General features: G+C 39.1%; 1 protein-coding gene across 1 annotated transcript in view; it reads left to right on the top strand.

The window, feature by feature from the left end:
- The first annotated feature begins 5,730 nt into the window (after positions 1-5,730).
- Positions 5,731-13,917, top strand: part of LOC112237152 (pleckstrin homology domain interacting protein) — a 111,843-nt gene continuing 103,656 nt past the window's right edge. The window contains 4 exon segments of the mRNA XM_042321299.1: positions 5,731-6,052; positions 6,163-6,221; positions 6,307-6,336; positions 6,490-6,549. Of these exon segments, the coding sequence (XP_042177233.1) occupies positions 6,013-6,052; positions 6,163-6,221; positions 6,307-6,336; positions 6,490-6,549 (189 nt within the window). The 5' untranslated portion in view covers positions 5,731-6,012.

Below are 13,917 nucleotides of genomic sequence, written 5' to 3'. Positions count from 1 at the left end.
CCGTGATTGACTGTAGACCCTGCCACCAGTGTCTAGTGATGACATCATTACCAGTGTCTAGTGATGACATCATTACCCGTATCTAGTGATGACTTCATTGGTGACATCATTACCAGTATCTAGTGATGACTTAATTGGTGACATCATTCAAATCAAATCTGATTTGAGCAGAATACAACCTTACTGTGAAATGTTTACTTACAAGCCCTTAACCAACAATGCAGTTCAAGATAAAGAGTTAAGAAAATATTTACTAAATAAACTAAAGTAAAAAATGTAATAAAAAGTTACACAATAAAATAACAATTACGAGGCTATATTCTGAGGGTACTGGTACAGAGTCCATGTGGAGGCTATATACTGAGGGTACCGGTACAGAGTCAATGTGGAGGCTATATACTGAGGGTACCGGTACAGAGTCAATGTGGAGGCTATATACTGAGGGTACCGGTACAGAGTCAATGTGGGGGGGTACAGGTTAGTCGAGGTAATTTGTACATGTAGGTAGGGGTGAAGTGACTGCATAGATAATAAAAAGCGAATAGCAGCACTGTGTGTATGTGTGTGGTTGGGGGGGGGGTTCAATGTAAGTAGTCTGGGTGGCCATTTGATTAATTGTTCAGCAGTCTTATGGCTTGGGGGTAGAATCTGTTATGGAGCCTTTTTGACCTAGACTTGGCGCTCCAGGTACCGCTTGCCGTGCGGTGGCAGAGAACAGTCTATGACTAGGGAGGCTGGAGTCTTTGACAACTTTTTGGGCTTTCCTCTGACACCGCCTAGTATATAAGTCCTAGATGTCAGGAAGCTTGGCAATACCAGGCGGTGATGCAACCGGACAGGATGCTCTCGATGGTGCAGCTGGAGAACATTTTGAAAATCTGGGGCCCCATGCCAAGTCTTTCTAGTCTCCTGAGGGAGAAATTACTAGTATCTAGTGATGACTTCACTGGTGATGTTATTACCAGAATCTAGTGATGACATCATTACCATTATCTAGTGATGACATCATTACCAGTATCTAGTGATGACTTCACTGGTGATGTTATTACCAGAATCTAGTGATGACATCATTACCATTATCTAGTGATGACATCATTACCAGTATCTAGTGATGACATCATTACCAGTATCTAGTGATGACTTCAGTGGTGATGTTATTACCAGAATCTAGTGATGACATCATTACCAGTATCTAGTGATGACTTCAGTGGTGATGTTATTACCAGAATCTAGTGATGACATCATTACCAGTATCTAGTGATGACTTCACTGGTGATGTTATTACCAGAATCTAGTGATGACATCATTACCAGTATCTAGTGATGACTTCACTGGTGATGTTATTACCAGAATCTAGTGATGACATCATTACCAGTATCTAGTGATGACTTCACTGGTGATGTTATTACCAGAATCTAGTGATGACATCATTACCAGTATCTAGTGATGACTTCACAGGTGACATCATTACCTTTATCTAGTGATGACTTCACAGGTGACATCATTACCCGTATCTAGTGATGACTTCACAGGTGACATCATTACCTTTATCTCGTGATGACTTCACAGGTGACATCATTACCCGTATCTAGTGATGACTTCACTGGTGATGTTATTACCAGAATCTAGTGATGACTTCACTGGTGGTGTTATTACCAGAATCTAGTGATGACATCATTACCAGTATCTAGTGATGACTTCACAGGTGACATCATTACCCGTATCTAGTGATGACTTCACAGGTGACATCATTACCAGTATCTAGTGATGACATCATTACCAGTATCTAGTGATGACTTCATGGGTGACATCATTTCCAGTATCTAGTGTTGACTTTAGCGGTGACATAATTACCAGTATCTAGTGATGACATCATTACCATTATCTAGTGATGACATCATTACCAGTATCTAGTAATGACATCATGACCAGTATCTAGTGATGACTTCACTGGTGACATCATTTCCAGTATCTAGTGTTGACTTTAGCGGTGACATAATTACCAGTATCTAGTGATGACATCATTACCATTATCTAGTGATGACATCATTACCAGTATCTAGTAATGACATCATGACCAGTATCTAGTGATGACTTCACTGGTGACATCATTACTAGTATCTAGTGATGACTTCACAGGTGACATCATTACCAGTATCTAGTGATGACTTCCCTTCTGACATCATTACCATTATCTAGTGATGACATCATTACCAATATCTAGTGATGACTTCACTAGTGACATCATTACCAGTATCTAGTGATGACTTTACAGGTGACATCATTGCCAGTATCTAGAGATGATGTCACATGTGACATCATTACCATTATCTAGTGATGACATCATTACCAGTATCTAGTGATGACTTCACTGATGACATCACCAGTGGTAGATCTATCAGCAGAGAAAATGTCAGTGTTCGAGAGCATCAAAACCGTGATGCATCGTGGGTAAATTGTGACTGACTGATCTACAAATAATATTGAGTAGCGATTTCTGATGCAAGGTGATCTGTAAGTCAGTCAGTCTCCACTCGCCTTTAAAGGATTCTACCACCATATATTGGGTGCAGGACTGAAGAATCAACACACACTTCCATCTTGTTGTTGAGCAAGAGGTGAATACTAGAGAGCAGAGATTTGGTGTTGGTGAATTATCTGTAAAAGTACTATTCAACTCTCCCACAGGCTTGGCCCAGTCCCAAAGCCCAGAGATCTGCCCCTGGTGTCTGATTGGTTGATCTGTAACCATTGTGAAGTCTGATGCTGAGAGGTCAGGAGGACAGAATGAGGCTGCCACCAGGTGGTCGAGACACGTTAACACAGCTCCTGGCAGAGGTTAGAGGTCAGGGTGACGGGTCGAACTGGATGAACCCCAATGAAACACACAGATCTAACTAACTGCATGTTATAGTTAGTGACTTCATGTCAATATGATGGTTGTGAAGTTAACTAACTTGGTAGGTGAGCATCAATTCCTCTCACCAATTCTCTCCCTATTTATCCCTCCCTATACACTCTATCCATCCCTCTACTCTCTTACCCCCTCCATCCCTCTTACCCCCTCCATCCTTCTGTCCTCTTACCTCCTCCATCCTTCTGTTCTCTTACCCCCTCCACCCCTCTTACCCCCTTTGTCCTCCATCCCTCTATCCCCTAACCCTCTCCATCCCTCTGTCCTCTCACCCCCTCCATCCCTCTGTCCTCTTACCCCCTCCATCCCTCTGTCCTCTTACCCCCTCCATCCCTCTGTCCTCTTACCCCCTCCATCCCTCTGTCCTCTTACCCTCTCTATCCCTCTATCCTCTTACCCCCTCCATCCCTCTGTCCTCTTACACCCTCATACCTCCATCCTCTTACCCCTCCATCCCTCTGTCCTCTTACCCCCTTCATCCCTCTGTCCTCTTACCCTCTCCATCCCTCTGTCCTCTTACCCTCTCCATCCTTCTATCCTTTAACCCCCTCCATCCTCTTAAAAAAGATCCTCTTACCCTGTCTATCCCCTTACCCCCCCATCCCTCTATCATCTTACCCCCTCCATCCCTCTATCCCCTTACGCCCCATCCCTCTATCCTATTATTGGAGAATTACACAACAACCATTTAAAAATAGATTATTTATAATCAATCATTCTACTATACTATATAACTACTCCTGTAGTCTATAATTATTAGAATGTCTCTCTAAAGACTCAATGATCTGGGTCAGAGAGTGAAAGCCAGCATCAAGCCCTTGTGGTCCTGGAACAGGTATGTGCCCTGTTCAGGTTTTTCTGCGAGAGTTGCACCTACAGGCTAATGTACTGGGGAACACATTCCAACGCTTTGTTTCAGGTTGTTTATGTGAAATGTAAATACATGTCAGGCTGATTAGCCAATTACGGACCTGTGGTTTTCTCAGAAAAAAAAAATGTCATGTATAGCTTTGTGGAGTTTCAGATAGCTTGATAGCTTAATTATGTAGCTTGTGTACATCTAGGAGAAGTGGAAAGGCCACCCGTGATGTCGCCAATGACGCAAGCCTGGTTTCTTATTGCACACTGGGGAAAAAATTAATCTGTACGAACTGAAAAAGTTGAATGTCAGATAAACTTGGAATTGTAAAGCACAGTACTTGTTGTTTTAGTTGACTGAATAGGTTTCTGTTTCAGGTCTGTCTAAACGCAACCATGCAATGACACCAACCGCTGCGTTACTAACATGGCTGCTGCTTTGAGTCTGAATAATGTCACTACAAGAGCGTCACACAACACTAGTTGGGTCAGTTCGGGAATGATAAGAACCCAATAAAACACCCAGTGAGATACAGGCTGTTACTCCACCTCATTTTATTCCCATCTAAGGGTCTATTTTTTAGACATCTATTTCCTGTGTTTGAGGGGTGCAAAATCCTCGTCACTCAGCTCTCGTTGGATTGATTTCCTTCATCTCAGTCCTGAGACTCTTTCATACCCCCCGCCCCCACCACAGGTTATACTGCTATTGACACACTTGTTCAATTATGCAACCGAATGTGACAACAGTAATTAATGAGGAAGTCTAGACAGTGCAGGTGAGTGCAGGTAGGCCAAGACAGAGACATTTTCTGGATGGTTGTAGGTCGATTCCACTCTCTATGTTAATGTATTCATATATGCAAATACAGCCATAGCGTTTATGCAAATGAGGCACATATCATTTTATTTGAATACTATAAAAAAATGACCTGATACCACTAGAAAATGTATGTATATATATATATATATATATATAAGTGAATTCGAATAGAAAAGGTGACATTTGACAATAAATTCAATACCTGCATTCCCACACAAATCCCTGAACTCATTCAGTATTTGTCCATGCCAGTAAATGGTTTATGCGCAATTATTCAGTAAAAATCTGATGGATTTTAAAAATTCAAAAAGTTTGGAGTATCTTCATGGTGCATTTATTTTAATTGTTTTTAAAACTATTTAGCAATTTTGACGAACCTCACTACTTTTAAATCGGGCTTAAAGACAACCTAACCTATAGAACAACAAAATATTTAAAGCATCGGGCGTAAAGACAACCTAACCTATAGAACAACAACTCATTTAAACCGTGTGTTTCTATACATGTATGTGTTGATGATCGACGTGGATTGTTGTAACTCACGAGGTTTTGGTTTCATTCATTAGTGTACATCCCCCTCCTCAACCCCTTCCCCCATTTTAGTGCTGGGAGCGGGGCTGAGTCGACTCATGCAGCGGTGACAAATGGAGGAGAAACCCAACGGCTCCGGGAGTGGGTGTGTTGTTTCAGACACGTTGTTAGTTACACAATAACGACACCACCAATAACCCACAGCTCTGACGACCAAATAACAAACAAAAACGACGTGGAAAATGTTACAGCAGCACCATAAACACAATCATAGTCCCCCCAAATGCAGTTTGTAAGAAACGTCTCGCTAACTTGATCTGACGACAGTTTATACGATCATAATCTTCATAAACAGCTGCGCGTAACGGTTACTTTGTAAAGCAAAAACACCGTAAATGAACAGTGTGAAATAATATCAGTGTATCGAATCAGTGGTCATGTCGTTACAATGTAACAACCATTTTCTGTGCTTCGCTCGTCTCCTGCTACAATGTTTCTGCTGCCTCCCTTCCACGTCCCGTGTCTACAGCAGCCCGCACTACTTGGTATTCCTGCGCAGAGGGCTTGCGCTATTACAGGGAGGAGGGGTGGCGGAGGCACGCCACTATTACAACCACTTTAACGGTGTTTTTATCCCCCCCCATGTCTTATACAAACCTTCGAGTGACTCTCACAACAGTTATTGAGGTATTATCGATGCGATGTGTTGTGGAGGGTTGAGCCCCGTCGGAGGGCCTATTTGACGGAAGCGCGGAGGGGTTTGTATGGTGGCCGGGCCTGGCTGTTTAGCGGTGGTACGGTCCTGAATGGAGGAAGTGTTTTCCTGCGGGGTAAACAGTGACAGCTATAGGGCAGACTCCCTCAGCCCCCTAAAAACAAATCGAAAATGGATTCAGACAGTAAACTGGTCGCCCAGCTGAATTCTGGTGAGTAGAGCGAGCTGAATATGTGACATTTAGATGTTATAATTCTCTCCAGTCGCTCCGGCGCCCTCCTCTGTAGCTAACCCGCTCCGTCCTCTCTCTCGCCCCTACAGAACTCTACTTCCTAATCGCCCGCTTTCTACAGTCTGGACCGTGCCAGAACGCAGCAGAGGTGGGTCCGATGGTATTTTAGGATTATTTATTATATTCACAGGTTTGTCTCGGTGTGTGATTTTGAGTTTTTAATCTATTTCCAGACGTTGATCCGGGAGGTGGAGGAGAAGGAGGTGAGTCGTGTATCTATGCTCGCCTCGCATCAAGCTGCTCTCTCTGCACTTTCTCATGTTGATTTTAAGCAGATTTCTCATTTAATGTTTAAAAACACAAATAGACGAGTTGATAGTGTTTGTGATCGGAACTGAACTGTGCATTTCCTGCAGCTACTGCCCACACGACGGGACTGGACGGGGAAGGAGCACCCAGGGAGATACGAAGATTTGGTAAGGCTCCTCTATAACTGAGAAAAAGTTTTTTAGAGAGAGCAAAATAAAAATTGAATTTCCCGCAATTTTTAAATCAGGAAAAAAAAAGTCAAAAGGATTGTACCGAGAAAAACTGAACCTAACCCGGCCCAGAGGAGGCAATGAGTCTTGTCCTGGTCCATCGGGGACCCTGGGTTGAGAGTTTGGTGACAGGCATGTCCAAAACATTTAAATAGTAGTGAAAATGTGTGTGAAATGTTGGTACGTCATGAGTGTTGTGGCGTTGGATCGCGCGGGGGAGGGACTCCTGCGCCACAGCTTGCACGAGATGAAGGCGCCCAGCTCCTGCTGTAGAGAGAGAGCCTTGGTGTGTGTGTGTGTGTGTGTGTGTGTGTGTGTGGCTAAAACACACAAGCAGCGGGACGAGGTAAAACACTGCTTTTAGGAGAATATAAACAGTCATATCAGAAAGCACTGGGAAATAAAAATGTCCTTTTAAAGAGAGTTTTGTCAGAAGGAGAGTGGGAGGATGGGGACAGAGAGGAGTGTGTGTTATCGCAGGACTGAAGGAGAGGGGGAGAGAGGGGTGACATGGGGTAATATTGAGCTTAAATCTAATTATTATGGCTTTATTAATTAATCGACTAATTAGGTCAATTACATGGTGATTTTACATAATGCTATTGCAGCACATGAATAACACCATGCAATGTCAATATAATACATATTTTAGTGTTTTGAGATCAAGTGTTTAGATATTTTAAAACTTTTATATTTCTGGCAAATTATCATCACCTTAATCTTTTTTAAAACCATTTTTCCATGACATGGTTATTTTTATTTTTTATTTTTTACATCATCAGTAGCCTACAGTAGCCTCATGATCTTTTGCAGACTCGACTAAAACTAAATCTATACATTTATAGAACAACAATATTGACAGTGTGTCTGTCTACTCCCCCCCTCCTCCTCTCCTCTCCTTGCTCTGCCATTTCTCCCTCCGCCAGTGAGCGGGGGTTGTGATGCGGCTGGCCGGGCCTACTGTCTCAGTCCTTCACTGCTTCATCTTAAGATGCGACATGTTCTTAAAGGTGAACTATGCAGAAATCGCTCCGCCATTTCCTGGTTGCTAAAATTCTAATAGTTTGCCTAATTTCAGTTTATGTGACAAAACAAGCAAGTGTAGTGTAGAGAATCACTGTACCATCTAAACCTCTGTGAAATATATTTTACAGAACCAAAAATATTGTATTTTCAGCTGTTTGAAGCTGGTGTACAATACCTAAAATAATAGATAAAACATTTAACTTAATAACAGGAACCATAGAAATAGAGCACATAGAACAGATCAACCTCTTCATAGACTGTCTTTTAATGAGAATGACAGATCTATAACACATAGAACAGATAATATATTTATAATAATAACAATTATTTATATATTAATAAAGACAATTATGGTAATTATTATGGTGATATTATTATGATGGTCAGTGTTTTCTCCCTCTAATAGATGTCTTTTGGTGATATTAGTGATGATGATAGTGATATTAGTGATGATGATGATGATAGTGATATTAGTGATGATGATGATAGTGATATTATTGATACTGATGATAGTGATATTAGTGATACTGATGATAGTGGTATTAGTGATACTGATGATAGTGGTGTTTGTGATAATAATAATGATTATGCTTATATTAGTGATGATGTTAGTGATAATAGTGATATATAAGTGATAATAACAATAATGATGGTATTAGTGATAATGATAATGATAAAGATAGTGATATTAGTGATAATGATGATGATAGTGACGTAAGTGATAATGATGATGATGATGATGACAGTGATATTAGTGATAATGATGATGATAGTGATATTTGTGATACTGATGATGAGTGCTATTTGTGATAATGATGATGGAGTGATATTAGTGATAATGATGATGATAGTGATATTAGTGATAATGATGATGATATTGATATTAGTAATTATGGTTATATTAGTGATGATGGTAGTGATGTTAGTGATAATGATGTTGATAGTGATATAAGTGATAATAACAATAATAATGACGATAGTGATGTTAGTGATAATAATGATGGTAGCGCTATTAGTGATGATGATGTTTGTGGTAATAATGGTGATATTAGTGATAATGATGCTGATAGTAATAATAATGATGATGATAGTGATAATAGTGATAATGATGATGTTAGTGATGATACTGATATTAGTGATACTGATGATGGTAGTGATATTAGTGATAATGATGATGATAGTGATGTTAGTGATAATATGATGTTAGTGATAATGATGATGATAGTGATGTTAGTGATAATGATTATGATAGTGATGTTAGTGATACTGATGATGATAGTGATATTAGTGATAATAATGATGATTGTGATATTAGTGATAATGATGATGTTAGTGATAATGCTGATGATAGTGATATTAGTGATCATATTAATGATGATAGTGCTATTACTGATGTTTGTGATATTAGTGACAATAATGATGTTAGTAATAATGATGTCATAGTGATAATAGTAATGATGATAGTGAGATTAGTGATAATGATGATGTCAATGATGATGTTAGCGATAGTGATAACAATGACGTTGGCGATAATGATAATGACGATGTTAATGATAATGATGAATATATCGATATGAGTGATAATGATGTCGTTAGCGATAATGCTGATGTTAGCGATAATGATGAGGATAGTGATGTTAGTGATAATGACGATGATAGTGATGTTAGTGATAATGACGATGATAGTGATATTAGCGATATTGATGATGTTCGTGATAATGATGATGATAGTGTTATTCATGATAATAGTAATGATGATGTTAGTGATGGTAGTGATAATGATGATGATGTCAGTGATAATAAAGATGATGGTAGCGATAACGATAATGACGATGGTAATGATAATGATGAAAATATTGATATTAGTGATAATGACGGTGTTAGTGATAATGATGATGTTAACGATAATGATGATCTTAGCGATAATGATGATGATAGTGATGTTAGTGATACTAATGATGATAGTGATGCTAGTGATAATGATGATAGTGCGGTTAGTGATAATGACGTTGATAGTGATGTTAGTGATAATGATGATGATAGTGATATTAGTGATACTGATGATGATGATGATGATGATAGTGATATTAGTGATAATAATGAGGATAGTGATATTAGTGATCATATTAATGATAGTGCTATTACTGATGTTAGTGATATTAATGATAATAATGATGTTAGTAATAATGATGGTATAGTGATAATAGTAATGATGATAGTGAGATTAGCGATAATGATAATTTCAGTGATAATGATGATGTTAGCGATAATGATAACAATGATGCTAGCGATAATGTTGATGTTAGCGATAATGATAATGACGATGTTATTGATAATGATGAATATATTGATATTATCGATAATGATGATGCTAGTGATAATGATGATGATAGTGATGTTAGTGATAATGATGATGATATTGCTGTTAGTGATAATGATGATGATGATAGTGATAATGATGATGATGGTAGTGATATTAGTGATAATAATGATGATAGTGATAATGATGATGATAGTGACATTAGTGATCATATTAATGATGATAGTGCTATTACTAATGTTAGTGATATTAGTGAAAATAATGATGTTAGTAATAATGATGATATAGTGATAATAGTAATGATGATAGTGAGATTAGTGATAATGATGATTTTAGTGATAATGATGATATTAGCGATAATGATAACAATGATGCTAGCGATAATGTTGATGTAGGCGATAATGATAATGCCGATGCTATTGATAATGCTGAATATATTGATATTATCGATAATGATGATGCTAGTGATAATGATGATGATAGTGATGTTAGTGATAATGATGATGATATTGCTGTTAGTGATAATGATGATGATGATAGTGATAATGATGATGATGGTAGTGATATTAGTGATAATAATGATGATAGTGATAATGATGATGATAGTGACATTAGTGATCATATTAATGATGATAGTGCTATTACTAATGTTAGTGATATTAGTGAAAATAATGATGTTAGTAATAATGATGATATAGTGATAATAGTAATGATGATAGTGAGATTAGTGATAATGATGATATTAGCGATAATGATAACAATGATGTTAGCGACAATGTTGATGTTATCAATAATGATAATGATGATGTTAATGATAAGGATTAATATATTGATATTAGTGATAATGATGATGTTATCGATAATGATGATGTTAGCGATAATGACGATGATAGTGATGTTAGTGATAATGACGAGGATAGTGATATTAGCGATAGCGATGATGTTAGTGATAATGATGATGATAGTGTAATTAGTGATAATACGAATGATGATGTTAGTGATGTTAGTGATAATGATGATGTTAGTGATAATGATGATAATAATGTAATGCATGATAATAGTAATGATGATGTTAGTGATAATGATGATGATGTTAGTGATAATAATGGTGACGGTAGCGCTAATGATAATGGCAATGTTGATGATGAATATATTGATATTAGTGATAATGATGATGATAATGATAATGATGATGATAGTGACACTAGCGATAATGATGATGTTACTGATAATGATGATGATAATGCAATTCATGATAATAGTAATGATGATGTTAGTGATGTTAGTGATAATGATGATGATGTTAGTGATAATAATGATGATGGTAGTGATAATATTGATTATGTTAGTGATAGTGATGCTGATGGTAGTGATAATAATGATGATGTTAGTGATAATGATGATGATAGTGATGTTAGTGATAATGATGAATGATGATGATGATAGTGATTTTAGTGATAATGATGATGATAGTGATGTTAGTGATAACAATGATGATAATGATGATAGTGCTAACAACGATGATAATGATGTTAGTGATAATGACGATGATAATGATGTTAGTGATAATGATGAGAACGATGTTAGTGATGGTGATGTTAGTGATAATGACGATGATAGTGATGTTAGTGATAATAGGGCTATTAGTGATAATAATTATAATAGTGCTATTAGTGATAATAATAATGGTAGTGATATTAGTGATGATGTTAGTGCTATTAGTGATAATGATGATAGTGATATTAAATCAAATCAAATTTTATTTGTCACATAACATGCTTACTTACATGCTTACTTACAAGCCCTTAACCAACAGTGCAGTTCAAGAAGAGTTAAGAACATATTTACCAAGTAGACTAAAATAAAAAGTAATAATAAAAAGTAACACAACAAGAATAACGAGTCTATATACAGGGGACACAGGTACCGAGTCAGTGTGCAGGGGTACAGGCTAGTTGAGGTAATCTGTACATGTAGGTAGGGGTGAAGTGACTATGCATAGATAATAAACAACAGCGAGTAGCAGCAGTGTACAAAGGGGGGTCAATGTAAATTGTCTGGTGGTGATTTTATGAATTGTTCAGCAGTCTTATGGCTTGGGGGTAGAAGCTGATATTAGTGATCATATTAATGATGATAGTGCTATTACTGATGTTAGTGATAATGAGGAGCCTTTTGGTTCTAGACTTGGCGCTGCAGTACTGCTTGCTGTGCGGTAGCAGAGAAAACAGTCTATATCTTGGGTGACTAGAGTCTCTGACAATTTGATGGGCTTTCCTCTGACACCGCCCATTATATAGGTCCTGGATGGCAGGAAACTTGGTCCCAGTGATGTACTGAGCCTTTCGCAGTTGCCATACCAGGCGGTGATGTAACCGTTGAGGAGGCTCTTGATGGTGCTCCATTACAGCCCTGTCGATGTTAATGGAGGCCTGTTCAGCCCGCCTTTTCCTTTAGTCCACGATCAGCTCCTTAGTCTTGCTCACATTGCGGGACACCACACTGCCAGTTCTCTGACCTCCTCCCTATTGGCCGTCTCATCGTTGTCGGTGATCAGGCCTTCCACTGTTGTGTCTTCAGCAAACTTAGTGATGGTGTTGGAGTCGTGTTTGGCCACGCAGTCGTGGGTGAGCAGGGAATACAGGAGGGGACTAAGTACACACAACTGAGGGGCGCCAGTTTTAAGGATCAGCGTGGCAGAAGTGTTGTTGCCTACTCTTACCACCTGGTGGCGCCCGTCAGGAAGTCCAGGATCCAGTTCCATGGCTACCGACGTGAGTGCCACGGGCGGTAATCATTTAGGCAGGTTACCTTCGCTTTCTTGGGCATAAGGACTATGGTGGTCTGCTTGAAACATGTAGGTATTACAGACTCGGACAGGGAGAGGTTGAAAATATCAGTGAAGACACTTGACAGTTGGTTCGCACATACTTTGAGTACATGTCCTGGTAATCCATCTGGCCCAGCGACTTTGTAAACGTTGACCTGTTTAAAGGTTTTGTTCACATTGGCTACATTGGCTACAGCTGGTGCTCTCATGCATGCTTCAGTCTTGCTTGCCTCGAAGCGAGCATAAATGGCATTTAACTCGTCTGGTAGGCTCGCGTCACTGGGCAGCTCGCGTCTGGGTTTCCCTTTGTAGTCCATAATAGTTTTCAAGCCCTGCCACATCCGACAAGTGTCAGAGCCGGTGTAGTAGGATTCAATCTTTGCTTGTTTGATGGTTTGTCTGAGGGCATAGCAGGATTTCTTATAAGCGTCCGGATTAGTGTCCCGCTCCTTGAAAGCGTCAGCTCTAGCCTTTAGCTCGATGTGGATGTTGCCTGTAATTCATGGCTTCTGGTTGGGATATGTACGTACAGTCACTGTGGGGACGACGTCATTGATGCACCTATTGATGAAGCCAATGACTGAGGTGGTGTATTCCTCAATGCCGTTGGATGAATCCCGGAACATATTCCCATCTGTGCTAGCAAAACAGTCCTGTAGCATAGCATCCGCTCCATCTGACCACTTCCGTATTGAGAGAGTCACTGGTACTTCCTGCTTTAGTTTTTGCTTGTAAGCAGGAATCAGGAGGATATAATTATGGTCAGATTTGCCAAATGGAGAACGGGGGAGAGCTTTGTATGCATCTCTGTATCTGGTGTAGAGGAGGTCTAAGTTTTTTTTCCCCTGGTTGCACATGTGACATGCTGGTAAAACTGATTTAAGTTTTCCCGTATTAAAGTCCAAGGCCACTAGGAGTGCCGCTTCTGGTTGAGCATTTTCTTCTTTGCTTATGGCCTTATAGAGTTGGTTGAGTGCGGTCTTAGTGCCAGCATCGGTCTGTGGTGGTAAATAGACAGCTACGAATAATATAGATGAGATCTCTCTTGGTAGATAGTATGGTCTACAGCTTATCATAAGGTACTCTACCTCAGGTGAGCAATACCTCGAGACTTCTTTAATATTAGACA

Source organism: Oncorhynchus tshawytscha, linkage group LG05, assembly GCF_018296145.1.
Source record: "Oncorhynchus tshawytscha isolate Ot180627B linkage group LG05, Otsh_v2.0, whole genome shotgun sequence".
Classification (NCBI taxonomy): Eukaryota; Metazoa; Chordata; class Actinopteri; order Salmoniformes; family Salmonidae; genus Oncorhynchus; species Oncorhynchus tshawytscha.
This window is presented reverse-complemented; position numbering and strand designations above follow the sequence as displayed.